Source organism: Rhinolophus ferrumequinum, chromosome 19, assembly GCF_004115265.2.
Source record: "Rhinolophus ferrumequinum isolate MPI-CBG mRhiFer1 chromosome 19, mRhiFer1_v1.p, whole genome shotgun sequence".
Classification (NCBI taxonomy): domain Eukaryota; kingdom Metazoa; phylum Chordata; class Mammalia; order Chiroptera; family Rhinolophidae; genus Rhinolophus; species Rhinolophus ferrumequinum.
The window spans coordinates 44,088,576-44,104,195 of record NC_046302.1 but is presented as its reverse complement, the minus strand read 5'-3'; the positions used below and the strand labels follow the sequence as shown (position 1 = coordinate 44,104,195).

The 15,620-nt window shown below is 37.3% G+C and overlaps 1 protein-coding gene and 1 long non-coding RNA gene across 3 annotated transcripts; one reads left to right on the top strand and one right to left on the bottom strand.

Annotated features, from left to right (window-relative positions):
- Positions 1-26: 26 nt before the first annotated feature.
- STARD6 (StAR related lipid transfer domain containing 6) lies at positions 27-15,084 on the top strand. Of its 2 annotated transcripts, XM_033087689.1 has the most exons (10): positions 27-46; positions 645-806; positions 921-943; positions 1,513-1,596; positions 2,299-2,392; positions 2,593-2,642; positions 6,852-6,978; positions 9,604-9,721; positions 12,198-12,291; positions 14,481-15,084. In XM_033087689.1, exons 5-10 carry the CDS (start codon positions 2,303-2,305, stop codon positions 14,680-14,682), a joined length of 681 nt encoding a protein of 226 aa, XP_032943580.1. In that variant the 5' UTR covers positions 27-46; positions 645-806; positions 921-943; positions 1,513-1,596; positions 2,299-2,302; the 3' UTR covers positions 14,683-15,084. The 2 variants fall into 2 exon arrangements, with proteins under 2 accessions (XP_032943580.1, XP_032943579.1); XM_033087688.1 differs by lacking the exons at positions 27-46; positions 645-806 and having other exon boundaries at positions 880-943; positions 14,481-15,083.
- On the bottom strand, positions 3,886-8,636 carry LOC117011911 (uncharacterized). Its single transcript, XR_004421074.1, has 3 exons — positions 8,427-8,636; positions 7,643-7,773; positions 3,886-4,159 (listed from the first exon to the last, which is right to left on the bottom strand). It is a non-coding gene; the product is annotated as an uncharacterized LOC117011911 (long non-coding RNA).
- Positions 15,085-15,620: the final 536 nt, after the last annotated feature.

Here is a 15,620-nt window from a genome sequence, read left to right as displayed (position 1 = left end):
CGCCCGCGCTGGCTTTCAAACTGACCCAACATGGCGCGGGCTTGCGGTGCGCATGCGTGACGCTCGGGCGCGGCGGGGCAAGCTGGGCGAGGGGCGAGGGGCGGTGGCCGGAGGGGAGCGGGGACGTCGCGGGGCGTGAGGTCGCACTGCCTGCTGGGGAGTGTAGTTTCTCCCTTTCCATCTTTTTGGGGTGGGGTTTCTAGCCAATATCCGCGCCGCTGCCGCGCACGCCCTCCCCACTTCCGTCACCGCTATTTGCCGCCAGTCTGCGCTGAGCCTCCGGCGGGCTCCTGGGACTGTGTGAGGGGATCGGGTGGGGAAGGAGACTCGGGGCCCTTGTGGCTGACGTTTCGGTTGCCGAGAGCCACTTCCATCTCCCCAGTCCTTCCAAGCTCGGCCTCCCCGCTTTCAGAGCACCCCTCCCAGGATAAGACACCATCTCGGCCAGAAGGGCGGGGGACATCTCCCCCGACGCTTTCTTCCTTCCCTCCTCCCTCCTCCGTGCCTTCCCCATTTTTATCTCTGAGCTCGACCCTCCTGGGCTTCCAGCCAGCCCCTCACACTCAAAGTAGATGCGAAATTGGAGGAGGGGAGTTTGGCCAGGGGTGGGATTTAACAAACTTCTTGGGAACCTTGATTCCCAGGAAGAATGGCAGTGACCCAGCACGGAGTGGGCATCCAGTCAGGCAGCCCAGAAAGTGGGAGATTATACAAACAGATGTAAAGACCCACTAACAACATGTGTGAACCTGTCTACAAGGCTGGGACAGGATATGAGGTGCGAAGAATACAGTTTCAACCAAATGGTGTATCCAAAAAAGATGCCATCTCAATATTGGTTTATGTTTGTTTTCCACTGGCCCTATGGGTCCTTGATTATCCTTGATTATCCTTGATTACTCCACCTGAATATGTTCCAGCTCATCCGATGTTACATCACCAGGTAATACAACTGTAGTCTTGCTGATTACTCGTCTTTCAACCTCTCTAGCCCACTAAATTTAACCTTCCCCTTTTTCTTAGCAAACGAAAAAGTCCAGAAGCTATAAAATTCAGTTGAGTGGTTCCTTTATTGTGGCAGTTAAGTGCTAGATGATTTGAAAATGAATAAGACAAAGTACCTGCAGGAGTTTACACTCTAGCGGTTATTTTCCAATCACCTGTGCAATTCAATTCCTAGCTCAGTCAACAGCAAGTACATTTCTGATAGGAAATAAAGAACTGTGTTATTTATGCTGGAACAAGCCCAGGTCGGGACCTGGCAAGGATTGTTAATGGCATGAAGTTAAAAAGTTAGACCTTTTATTATGCACACTCCACCCAGGCAGTATCTTGAACGTTTCTCTTAGGTACTAACCTTTTCTTCCACCTTGGGGTATAGATAGCAAATGTTTCCTAATGAGGACATAGATTGTAAATAAAGGACTCTGGGAAAACATAAAGGAAATTATCAGATATATTGACATAATTCATGGATCAAAATAATTCTACTTCCATTTTGTACCTTCACAGGTTAAGAAGTATGAAGATCTCCATGAGGATTTGGAGGAAAGTCCCAATAGTTATTAAAATCCTGGACTAGATCTATTAGAAAAGGTAAAGAAACCAAGAATCTATGAGGAAAGAGGAGTTATAATGGTTTAAGAAAGTTTTTCAAATATGGATATAACTAAGTGTCATTCGTTCCTGAGAACTAAACAAGAGAAAATAGATTTATGTTCCAACCTAAAGAGCTTTAGGTGAAAGCTAAGGAAGACGTTCTGATAATTTAAGAAGGTTTATTGAGGCAACTCTATGGAGAGTTTTTTTAAAGGTAGCTTTAAATGTCCATTTTAAGAACAGAAACTAACTTTTTTGATCACTCCCTTAATCCTTATAATGACCCCATGAGATAGATATTATTATCCCCAATTTAGATGTGAAAATTGAAGTTCAAAAATTAAGCAATTTATCCAAAATAATATAGCTGCTGGTGAGTGGTGGTTTAGTTTAAACACATTTACTGAACCCTTACCCAGGGTTAGGGATGGTAAAAACAGTTGAGCAGGGTATTGTTTCTGCTGTGAATGAGTTCGGGAAGCTGGAATTTCATTGGTCTTCTGGCCCATCATTCACTTTTCAGTTAGGGGAAGCTGGCTGGTATGGTGGAAAGAACGTGACAACACAGAGCTGGATTCAAATCCTGCCTTTGCCACTCACTATGGGCACTGTAGAAATAGTATCAAAATGTAATACAGCATTTTAAAATGTTTTGTATGATTACATTTTTACCCATTATTTGTTTTTAAAACTTTGCAGGTAGATGGACTATAAGGCAATTGCCCAGCAAACTGCTCAAGAAATTTTAGGTTACAATCAAGATACAACAGGCTGGAAAGTGGTTAAAATTTCAGTAAGAAAACAAGTTAAATATATTTCAAGAGTTTGTCTTTTAATAAGAAACAATTCATTGTGCAGATATTTTCAAAATTTTTTTTTTACAACAAAAACATATATTTTTACTTTGGATTTTCGTTTTGTTTTGTTTTTTGTTTTTCCTTTTTTTCTGTATCTGATAGCTAATTTATTTGTGGATTTTTGTTCCCCTTTGAGAAAAAAGTAACTGTTTCCAGCAAGCCTTCTAAAAAATTCTACGGAAATCTGTGAGTACAATTTCCTACTTACAATCATTGTTTTGACATAATCAGTGGCACTGATGTATGTAGAATTTAATTCTGCTTCATTAGTGATAACACATTATTTGCTAGTGATCAGGAAATAGAAATTAATAATAAAGTTATTAGGTTGAAATTATATTTATAAAATAGAGCAATTATGTACTATCTAATCATTTTTAAACCTGAAGACAATCAGGAAAAAAATCCCTTTTATTGAATAATTCACTAGGATAGGTAATTTCCACTTCAAGAAATAATTACTATAAAAATAGATTAGTATTTTCTTGCTAACAGTAGTATATTGTGGTCTTTTAAACACTTCACTTTTCCATTAAATGAACCACTGAAAATAGTTTCTTTCCCCAATTTATTTCTTTTTCTGATATATGTTATATTTTTCTGTAAGCTGCTTTTAAGGATATTTTTGAGGACCCTGTTATTTCAAATATAAATACACTAAGGGAAACTGTGCTGACATTTTTAACCTTATTTTTAAGAGTTGTTCATTTATTTATTGCTCATGATATCACACTAATGCCATAAGATCATCATGTTATTAAGGAAACCAAATATTATTCAATTTCTTTTTTTTTAAGATTCCACTCCTTCTTTCAACTACTTCATTTTATGTTGTTTCTCGCCCATTTTTCATCTGACTAAAATTTACCTATCTTGTGTTTGTGTGTTCAGTCTAATATTTTACTATAGGACAGAGCTGGTATGCTTTCTCCTATTCGTTTTAATAAATTTCAGGAAGATCATCCCTACCTTTATCTAAATAATGAGTCTAACAGTGGCACTTTCAAAAATAGGCTGAGGTAAGGTCAATTTCAAGCATATAAGGGGAATATACTTGGATATTGTAGTTTTTCGGACCCTCACATATTAGATCAATGTAGACAGCACCCTGTACATCAAATAAACCTTGGAAGTTATTTATTCATTCTACAAATACTTCCTGGGTGTTTACTAGCAAAGTGCTATACAAAATGCCCAGAGCCATTCAAAGAATAGCCTCAATTAGGCTGTTTTAAAGCTTTATTGAAATTTTTTTATCAGCGGTATTTTACTCTTACATGCAAAACTGAACAGATGAAAAACACTGGAACTTTCTGCACTCACATTTTAAGTGAAATTTATATACACTGAATACTAGTTATTTATTGATGCACAATGTCTTACCCTATATCTTAGTGACTTAACAGACAGATATTATCTCATGGTTTCTCTGGGTCGGAAATCAGGTGTAGATCAGCTTGGCGACTCTGCTTCAACTATTCTAACAAGGCTGCCTTCAAGGAAGTAGGTCTCATCTGAATACAGCTCTGCTTCTGAGCTCACTTACATGGTGGTTAGCAGGATTCGGTTCCCCGTGGGCTGGTTGGACTGAGGGCCTCAGTTCCTTGCTGGCTCTAGGCTGGAAGCCTTCCTTAGTTCCTTGACATGGGCCTCTCCATAGGGCTGTCACAACATGGCACTTTGCTCGCCTCGGAGGGAGGGCTCTAGGAGAGAGCAAGAAAAAGCAAACAAGACAGAGGGCCAGAGTTGTTCTGCCACCTGATCTTGGAAGTGACTTCCCATGACTTTTACAATATTCAGTTTATTATAAGAATAATTTTGTTATGTAGTTTATACATAAAATTTATTGCTAGGTCCAGCCCTAACTCAGGGGAAGGGGATTACACAAGTGTGTGAATACCAGGAAGTAGAGATCACTGGGGGCCATTTTAGAGGCTGTCTGTTACACACTGGTTCAGGCAAACTCTTAATTCTTTTTTATAATTGAGCTATAGTCCAATGAATATCAAACACAGCTTAAAAATTAAGATCGATGAAAGATACATGAAACTCAATTTTGCATGCTTGTTCTCTCAAGCACAACCCACTGATTCTTCTGAATTTGCCATGTTTATGTACAGAAGGAGAGTATGATTGCAACAGTTTGTGTTTTTCAAAATATCTATATTATTCTAAATCAGCTATGGCAGATATTTAGCTTCTTACAAAGGAAATCAATCTGAACATGTTGGTCAGGTCAATCTGCCTCAGTGGAAAGTTTACCTCCCCCAGCCTGGAGTGAGAAGAAAGAGAGACCGCAGTCAAATTAAGGGAAAAAAAGTAGGGAAGCTTAATTTTTTTCCAGTACTTCAAAACATAGCTTCACGGTTTTATTTAATGAGTTGTAAATAATCAAAGCAAGAAACGTGCATATGAATTTATAATGGACAACTGAGTGTAAAATGTTATACACGTTGGGATGGATAGTATGGTCAAATGCACTTTGCCAAACTAGTATCTGATAAATGTAATCCTGCAAATGGGATGATTGTCAAATAACTTTTTCAAAACACTCCAGACTATATTCTCTTGTTGGAGATTCACTCTAAAGTTCAGAGAAATCCTAAAGAAACCTGTTTAAATCAAACTTTTCCAAATATTTTGACCAAGAACATGCTTGTAAAACATAGGCCAAGATAATGGATGACCTCAGATTCTAATAGAAGCTCTAATTGACTAGATATGTACAGAGAGAAGTGATTTTTCATTATCTTCCTGCTCCCATCCTAGTGCATGCCACCATCTCCTGTCTGGATCATTTCACTAATTCCTAATGGACTCCATGTATCTATTCTTACCAACTACATCCTATTCGTCACACAATGACCAAAGTAGGCTTCTTATGTATAATTCAGATTGTCATTTCCTTGCCCCAAATCTTCTAATGCCTTCCCATTGCGTCTGATATAAAATGCAAACCCTCTATCACGGTCTGCAAGGCACTATTCTAGCTCCTGCTTACCTCTCTGGAGACTGTTTTCACACAGTTCAAGGAGTTTTTTATGGTTTTGCCCTGCATTTAGCCAGGGACTGGTGGCTTGGAAGTTGTGTCACCGGTCATTACTCAGAAGGCACAACCTTGGGCATACACACATTCTTCCAGACCACCAGCAATGAGTATGATTTTATTTTATAGTTGTCAGAATAGCTTATTGTTCAGTTGGTGATGGGTCAGAGATTATACTTGAGTCTCTTGAGCCAATAAGACATCATTCCTTTGCTAATTTGTTTGTGGCTCTGGGGATGCCTGAACTCAGCCAAGTTATGTCTGAAGAAAGAAAACCTGACATACTAAAAATATTTGAGGATATCTCATAGAGAAAATTAGAGACCAACTGAGCTTTTAAAGAGAAATGAATAAATAGTCTAATGAATTCCTTATTTGTTTACCAAATCTAAAAACAAAGGGTCAGAGGAAGAACTCTTCATAAATATGACAACTATTTTCCGTAACAATAGCACTTGTTTTGTTTTTTTTCTCACTTCCTCCAGAAATTTTAACTTTTTAGAGGTTTAAAATTTTGATTTTATTTAACCTATTCCCTTAGTTTGGAAAGAATGATTAACAGAGAGAGAGTAATAGCCAATATTATTCAGATTTCATTTGCCAATATTATTCAGACTTCATTTGCATATAACAATCTTCTGCTAAATAGTGGGTTTTAATCCAGTTTTCTCACATTGTCTTAATTTCATTGATGGATAAGCAAACCCAATTTCATTGATGGATAAACAAAAATGTTAGTTATTTGTCCAAATCCTGACGTGTGAAAAATGAGATTCAAAAGTCAGGGTCTAAAAATAAAGTTTAATTGTAACAGAGATATGCCCATTCATTCTATACTGTGTATGGCTGCTTTACTGCCACACTAGCAAAGTTGAATAGTTGCAACATAGACTGAGCAGCCCACAAAGCCTAAATTATTTACCATTTCGCCTCTACTGAGAAGTGTGCTGACCTCTGGTTTAGACCACATTACATCCTCAAATTAGGAATTAGGGCCACAAGATACTGCATAAGCACACAAACTTCTCATCAGTTACTGTTGACCTATGATAAATACAGCAGGTAAGTGTTTATGAGAAAGATTTTAGAAAAATCCTAAGTGAAAGTAGCCCCTTTGGAAAGACAACTATAGAAACATTATTAAAAAAATTTGCAGAAAAATGAATTTTTAAATAATTTATATTAATTATTGCAATGCATATTTAAATTAACTTTGCCACTTCCAATTGAGTATTAGTGTTTTGAATTGCTGATATTACCTTCAAGGTTTCTTTACTGTTATTAGGTAAATTAGTCAACTTAGATGAAACTTGTTAAATTTTGAATTTTCTTTATTTTGTTAACTATAGATACCGTGTTGAAGGCGTAATTCCAGAACCAATATGTAAACTATCTGATTTCCTCTACAAACCTGAAAATAGAGTTACATGGGATAAAGCATTGAAAATGTACAATATGGTACACAAGATTGATTCGGTAATATGTTAATTTTGGACTTTTACTGTATTAGTTTTAGTTTTATATCTTAGTGATTTGAGTTTATTAAACCTATATTATGTAGACACTTCATATTTTATAGATTCAAATTGAGTTGACATCTTTTTATTACTCAAGAGTTTAATTCCAATTAGCCTCATTCTGTTTTGAATGCATACCACAGAGTGAAGCTGGTCAGCTCTCTTGAGATGTGTGCCTTTGGTTGTGAGGAGACGAACTCATGGATTCTCCTACATTAGGTGGGGGAAAAAAAAAAGACTAAGCCTGCCTTGTTAATGGAAGTCAGTAGATTTATATTATTCATAAGACATTAGATAACAGGAACAATGTAGACACATCTTATAGGGACTTACAAACAAACAGCATGTAACTTTTAAGAGTGAGGATAAAGTCTGAAATAACGTGTAGATGGTTGTGGTTTTAGAAACAAATACATCATCTCAGTTAAACAGATAGGGAGAATAAAAACAGAGAAAAGAAAATATGGGTAATTGTTGTAGAAAGTTAAAGTCATAGAGGCACGTAGGCCTTAGAAGGGGGGAGAAGAAAAGATCAGTATGAGGTGAGGGTAGAGAGAAAGCTCAGGAGGAGGAAAAAAATGAATGAAATGAGAGAGGAAGAATGAGACAAATAAGTCTCTCACCTTCTTATTTGTTTAGAATTCTTTAGCTTAACTTTTACCTCCTTTTAGTAGACTGATTGTAAAGTCTGGGAGTAGGAGAGGTTGTAGAAAAGCCCGGGAAGGTTTCATCTCACAGAGATGTGCTGCTGTTCCTATCCACAAAAGAAACATATCATCATGATCCTCTTGGGATTTGAACATTCAGTTTGAGACACGTGGTCCATGACATGAAAATCCAAACATCGGACTGTTTCATTCACGATTGTGTGATACTAATTATACAGTTCTGTTAGCATCTCAGATATTTCTGCTGTTGGCTGCAAGTCAGCTGTAATAATGGAAAGAATACTAGACTTGGCATGAGAAAACTTGAAAACAGAGAAGCTATGTGACTTGCTCAAGGTCACCACAGGCAGTACATGGTACGACCAGGATTTATACCGATCTGATTCCAAATTCCAGGCCCTTTACAGTATACCACAGTATCTCTGAATAGCATTACCCTGAAAGAGTTTTCTTACCTTCCTGTGAATATTCATCATCGGGTGTATTTTAATGACTCATTCACCCCATTGGTGAGGGAGGGATTCCTGCGCTAGGATTAAAGCGGTGGGCAAACATGACACCCAACACTCCACGAGTGAGATCACCAGCAGCTTATTAACGATTAATCACAGCCCAGGAGAGGGCTTCTATGACTTTGTTAAATTAACATTTGTGAAGTGGAGCATAGGGTGCCGAATGGTGAGCCATGTTTCAACAAAAGACCACAAGAGAAATTGAAATAGAGAAGTTTGTCACTCACAGGTCCTGGAGGAAGTACACAGCAAGCCTCAAGGGGCCACCCAGGGAGCTCAAGGCAGACACGCAGGACCTAAGGCCATGCCTTTCCTAGGGTCTGTGGGTAGCGTGCTTTGAGGTTCCAGGGTTAAGGCCTGATCTGTCAATTCAAACCAAAAAGGGCAGGGTTTTGGTAAGCTCCATGGAGGAGCTTATCTAAGGGGCTCACAAGGAGAAGGGGGAGGCATGGGAGACTGCTGAACACAGGGCTGTTGGAAAGTCCTATCAGGAACCTGCATTTGCTTGTGAGTTTGGGCTGTTATCTAGGGCACGTACTTGCCTGAGGAGGCGAGTGTCCGTTTAAGGCCACGGCAGGCTGCTTGGCCCAACCAAATGGATGCTGAGGCAGCAAAATCATGGAGTAGCGTGGTTAGACTCTCAGGGACACACCATGCCATGCTGTGTGACATGGGAGTTGCACTCAGGAACAGAGTGAATAACCAACGAGGCAGGCTTTATAGTATCAGTAGATTGAGGTGACCCCGATTCATGCAAGTGGATGCTATTGGTTTTAGAATAATTGTCCAGGCTCGCAGGGGACTGAAAACCCACTGCTCAGGGATAAGTAGGAACTGTGCCTGATCCTGTTGATAAGGAGGGTTGTTTGGCTAAGGGTCCTTATCTGCGGGAACAGACTCTGGAGAGGAACTTTTCCTCCTTATTCCACCAGTTGTCTTGCCAGCACATAATACTGGTCATTTAATTTTAGGCCTTACACCATAGGTGTTAAATCAATATACTTTTCAGAATATATTACCTCGCCAATGTGGAGTAGTAGAAATGGTACTGTACTGGGAATCAGGAAATCTGGGGTCCCTTTATCAGCTGTATGATGTACAAATAGTTTCCCCCATTCTCTTGGTTGTCGTTTCATTTTGTTGATGCTTTTCTTTGCTGTGCAGAAGCTGTTTAGTTTGATGTAGTCCCACTTGTTTTTCCTTTTGTTGCCCTGCACTTAGTTATCGGTCTAATGATCCTTCAACACTGAAAATGCAAGCTGATTTGGTGATAAGTTTAAAACTTCAAAGCCCTGCTTTTTCCAAATAGTGGCCAGACTTTTATGCAGTGAAATTCTTTGGGGAAGAATACAAAGAAGAGATATTAAATAACTGCTGCAATCTTTATGGTTTGATTTGTTTCAGGACACATTCATATGTCATACCATCACACAAAGTTTTGCTATGGGCTCAATTTCCCCCCGAGACTTTATCGACTTAGTGTACTTCAAGCGCTACGAAGGGAATATGAATGTTATCAGCTGTAAGTTGAAACATTTTGCCCATATTTCAGAATTATAATAGTATGAGTCATTAATAAATGTTTTTCCTTTAACTCACATTTCATAAGAAATATATTTTCAATTAATTATTTTTTTATTTGCTTAGTGAGATTAATAAATACATGCATAACGTAGACAAGTCTGGTGTTTTACCCAACTCTGGAGATGCCGTTTAGCGTATCATAGTCAATGATTACCGGCTCCTACTGGCCTTTTTGCAGCATATAGCCTGCAGCACTGAGTACAAACACTCTTGTTGGCTAAAACTTTGGAGCAGACATTTAAAAACTACTAAGAAACAAAAGTAATCTTTAGATTTTTTTTTTATATTTGAATTGTAGAGAATGAGCATATTCAGTACTGATACAATTCCCGAATCTTCACATAAATATACTGATAATTCTTTAGCACATTTAGCTATATGCTTGGCCCCCCAAAATATGTCTCCCTCTGTAAAAATACAATGTGCAACCATTTCCTAACTTGCATTATTCACTGAAAACAAACCAGTTCATACCACAAAGACCTTTGGACCCCAACAACTCAAGATAAGTCTGGTGAAGGGATTTTGGTAGGATAGTGGCCCAGAGCCCTAGTTTTCTCTAGAATTCAATTTAATCTCACCATTACTATCTGAATTCCTCCTGTCAACTACTTGGGGATAGAGGCAGTTATGTGTTATTCATTATTATTTCCCAACAAGGTTTCAGTTACTCTGGTATGTCTGTAGTACTAAGTTTCAGAGTCCTGATGGAGTCATAGCTCTGCTAATAGCACTCACGCACATGGTGAGCTTTGTTGCAGCATACCACTGAGGACTGATGTTCGTCACTTTCTTATAGTTGTCTCATACAGAGGGTGCCAAAAAAGTGTATACACATTTTAAGAAAGGAAAAAACTGTATTAAAATTATGCTGATGGTAACCACTTTGAGCACCTCTTGTCATTGCAGGGGTCCAACATGACTTGTATTCATCTTTTGTTATCGGTATAATTACAATTCTAATAGTTTTTCTTTTCTTAAAATGTGTATACATGTTTTGGGCACCCTCTGTATATTTCATGTAGTTGTCATTTAGTTGTCTCATTTTTTTTTTAAATGAGGGCAGATTAAAAAAAATGTATTCACTGCCTACAACATAAAATACTGTCTGAATCATAGATCTGTTATTTTCTGTGTTTTGAAAGCAGACCATTTCTGTCTCATTTTTAGTGGTAAAAAAGAAGTATGGAAGTTAAGAATGAACAAATAGTAGTAATTTTTCACTCATTCAGTGTTCAGTACTTAAATTGCTTTAAGCAATTTCTTTGAATGAATTATCAATAAATATTGATAGTTTTCTTCTTAATGTTTCTTTTGCTTTTGTTTAGCTTACTATGCACCTTCCTTTGAGCTAAATGTTTTGCATGCTTTATCTCACTTAGTAAGTAAACTGAAGTTCACAGAAAATAAGTTACGTAGCAGTAAGCAGCTGAGCCAGAATTAAAACTCAAATCTTTCTGATTTTTCAAAATCTGTGCTACCACCCAATATGCCTCCCAGAGGACTCATATTTGTTCTTAGAATATAACAAATTTTGTTTTAAAGACAAACATAATCTCCACATTTTAAACAGAGAAAATATATGTTAATATCACTTCTGGCAATACAATTATGCCAACCTAATAGGCTTTGTTGAGATGATGAAACAGGCCATGAAAATGGAAAATTCATTCAACCACATCTGTCTTCTAAGCTAGGCTTAAGCGAGTGTTTAACACTGTACTTCCCACAGAATTGATGGCTTATGTTAAAATTAATAGGAAAATCCATCTTATTTGACAAGAGGATTCAGTTGCACAGAATAAATATATTTTAAAATATTTTTTAGAAAGAGTATATAATTATCATAAACTTAACCATAATCAAATGACCTCCCTTCTACATTCATATACAATACAGTTATACTGCATAACTCCTAAAACAAATTCTACTGATTTTTAGTTATACTTTGAAGTTAGGGAACTAGCAGAAAAGAGCACTTAAACTATATTGACCGACCAAATAAACACATCAAATATTTTATTTTAAAAATTATTAACAATAAAAAAAATCTATAAACCCTAATAGAATAATCCTTTTTCTGTATGATTTCTTCTTTTCCTTCAAATCTCAGAAAGAAATTAAATGATACTTTTAACATTTTTTCCTGTATGGAAAAGGTAATAGCATCTTTAGAAATACTAGCATGAAAAAGTTTGAGAGGACAATTGTGCTCAGACTGGTGTTTTCTCAGTTTTGACCTTGGTACACATTGATATGTACAAACATATGCATATGTATAAAATTAATGTCAATGCTGATAATAGGTTAAATTGAAAGCTTTGTCATACATTTTTAAAAATGTGCTACTGGAAATAGAATTTTTTACCTTTGTGAAATAGGTTTCATTTTAATTTTTTTTTTAAATCACTTAGCCAGAAGTGTGGATTTTCCAGCATATCCTCCGTCGTCAAATTATATCCGTGGTTATAACCATGCTTGTGGCTATGTATGTTCACCGCTGCAAGAGTAAGTGTTATTTGCATTTATTTTAACAGTTTTTTAGTTCAAGTTGTGATTTGTTAACCAAAGGATTCCTAATTCATCGGTAGAAATATATATCAGCATATTCTATTGGGGGAAAAAAATGCCCCTAAATGTGATCTTTAAAATAATTTTTATACGTATTTTCATTTTAAGTATAACCAGAAAAGATAATTCCCTATAAAGTATGATTAGAGGTTTCTGGGACTAATCACACACACTGGTTAACCCTAACCTGGTGTTTCATATTTCTCCATTACAGTCACTTCTGTGACTTATTAAAGAATTTTTGTGAATTAAAAATAAATTTCCCTAGAATTATAATACACTTACGTTTCTCAGCAATGAATGTTTTATTTTGAATGAATTCTTTCCAATAGACTAACTACTGAGAACAGATACCTGCAGAAATGAGACATCCAATAGGTAAATTCAGATTAAGGGGAGAGATGGAGAAATCAGAGATGAGCCATTGCCTACAGATGGCCAGCCTAGGGATAATAAAATGGTAACATACAATATACATTCTGTAAATGCATATACATTAATTGAGTGTGTATCCTTTCACAAATTCCTTAAGTTTTAATTATTGTAAATGATTTTATATTCAGTAAAAGATGCTGGCACATAAAAACAGATGTAAAAACTTTATATTGGTCAGATACAAACCTCTCAATATGAGAAAGAAAATATTTAAGTCAAGGTAATCAAAATAAAATCACATTTTAGACTTGCATTCCTTCATGTTTTCACCACCAAATTAGAGAACTACTAGAAATTCACAATCATTTGCATTAAGGGACAGGGTCATTAGTGCAGAAGACGATGGTGTGTGAATCTAGGGCCAAGACTTTATTGGCCACAGCAGGAGAGAGCAAAACAAGGGAAGGATTACCACTCCAAATCAGAGGGGTGAAATGGGCTGGCAGGCATGCGGATAGGGAAGCTGCACAGCTGACACTGGACTTCACAGGCAAACTTTCCCTTACCACTTTCCTGTCCACTTTCCCTTACCACTGCAAAAAACGGGACAAAAGCTCTGATCCAGATCTTCCATCTAGTGTGGGAACTCTGCCTAGCATCCTGCTGGAGAAAAGATATTGTCTCATTCATTGTTTCAGAAAAAGGCACTGACAAAAAAGTGATTCTTCTGTGCCTTCTCTTGCCTTGCAACCCAACATTTTGGACAGCCAACATTTGTAAACAAGTCGTGTAGTAAACTTATAAAACATATTATCAGTAGTAAAGGTAGTCTCCAGTAAACACTGGAAAGGCTTTCTTAAGTGTGTAAAGCCCTAGTAAACTCAAATAGACATTTAAGACCATGCAAACTGCTAGCGAGTATTCTCACTTCAGCCATATGCAGCACCCTAAGAATAGTCTAAGCTCTGCAGAGGAGGGGGGAAGAAAAGGGACGCTCACGTGGTTTGTTGGAACAGTGGTCATCTCTCTCATTTTGTGGAACTATATGGTACCTTGCATATTTTAATATTGATATTAAAATTTTTCACAGGATTAAATTAAGAGGGTGCAATGTTTGACATACTCTAAATATTAACACTTTTTAGAAATTGTTATAGTTATAGTGCGCTTATAAAGCTATCCAGTAGACTCCAAACACCATAACAACTTGAAACCCACCATTACATTATCAATTTAAAAATATGTACAACTTTAACAGTAACAAAATAAAAAAATAAGATTAGTTACAGAAAAATATCTCATTTTTGTAAAAACAAAAATGTGTATGTGGAGTACATATGTATGCTATCTGTATATACATAGATAATAGTCTGAAAAGATATAGTCAAAACTAGATTATCTCTGGGGAACAGAATAAGTACAATAATTACAAAAATTGTGTATTTAAATTTTCATAAGCATATATTACTTTTGTAATTTAAAAAAAGTCAATATGACAAAAAGAAAAAGCAGACTAAACTGAAGACTTTAAGACATAATCTGACTACTTAACATTTTTATGTAAAATGTTTATGAGTGAAAATCACTCCACCTTTTTTTCCTTCCTTCCTTCAGTAACCACGTATCCTATCATGAGTACTGTGGAGGTACTTAGAAGTGAATAAGACAAGACTCCTGCTTTCTATTAGCTTGTACATTTAACAGATAAGTCTAAAAACTCTTTATATTTTTACCTCTTCCTTTGTTCACAGGAACCCGGCACATTCCAAACTAGTGATGTTTGTCCAGACAGAAATGAGAGGAAAATTATCCCCTTCGATAGTTGAAGCAACCATGCCTTCCAATTTAGTGAGCTTCATCCTCAATGCAAAAGATGGAATAAAGACATACAAAGCTGCCTCGGGACACAGACATCAGCACTGCGGTCATTCATCATTCCCAAAGAAGAAATGAGGCCACATGAACGCATATGTGGCAGCTGCTGCAGTTTGCTTCTAAGTCAAGATGCATCAACGCTGTTAAACTATTCTGGGCAGGATTCTTGTACAGGTTACGGAAGGTACTTTGTGAAAATAAGAACCCGTAGTTGTATAAAAGAACAGCATTAAATATAGTTTTTAATCCCACAGAAGAATGATGTTAAGTAACAAGTGTTCTTAATGCACTTTTGTCTTTTGCTTTTTTCCCTGGAAATTGTTCTGCAAAAGAATCAATAAGAAAGCATGTATGGTCAGGTCAACATTAATTGAAGTTAAAAATACATTTTAAATTGTTTTTCCTTCACTTACTGTTTAGATTGATAATTGTAGGAAACATGAACGTAAAACTTGAAAAGAATGCCACTAGAATTATGACCAAAGATATCTAGAATTTAAAATGGAACGAGTCATGAATCAATTCTGGTTTCTGGCCAACATGCAGTAGCTCATTCCTCGCAAGGACCCTGCACAGAACACAACAAACAAGCAGAGGTAGAAAGAAGGCAAACTTCCTGGGACCTTTGACACTTGAGAAATGACATAGTGGTGAGTCATTTCCTTATTGCCTCCGGTAGGCTCCGGACGGGGCGCTGCAGAAGCTTCCAACCTGGAACCACCAACAGGCAGAAAGAGCAAAAGCTTCAAAAAAAAGCCTGTTCTTCCAAGCCATAGGAGTGGCTGCTAACAAAAGGGTGGCCTACAGAATAAAAATCTTTCTGACGATACCCAGCCTACACCAGCTGAACAGCAACCTAAAAATTACACCGACCTCCTGCTCCGGTTTCAGTGGGACAAAGCAGAGAGGTGACCCCCCCCCCTCGTCCCTGTCCCACAGAAGCAGGTGGTGGTGCTCTGACACCCCACCCTGTGGTGTCGGCAAGGTTGAGCAGGGAGCTCATCTTCCATCCTCTA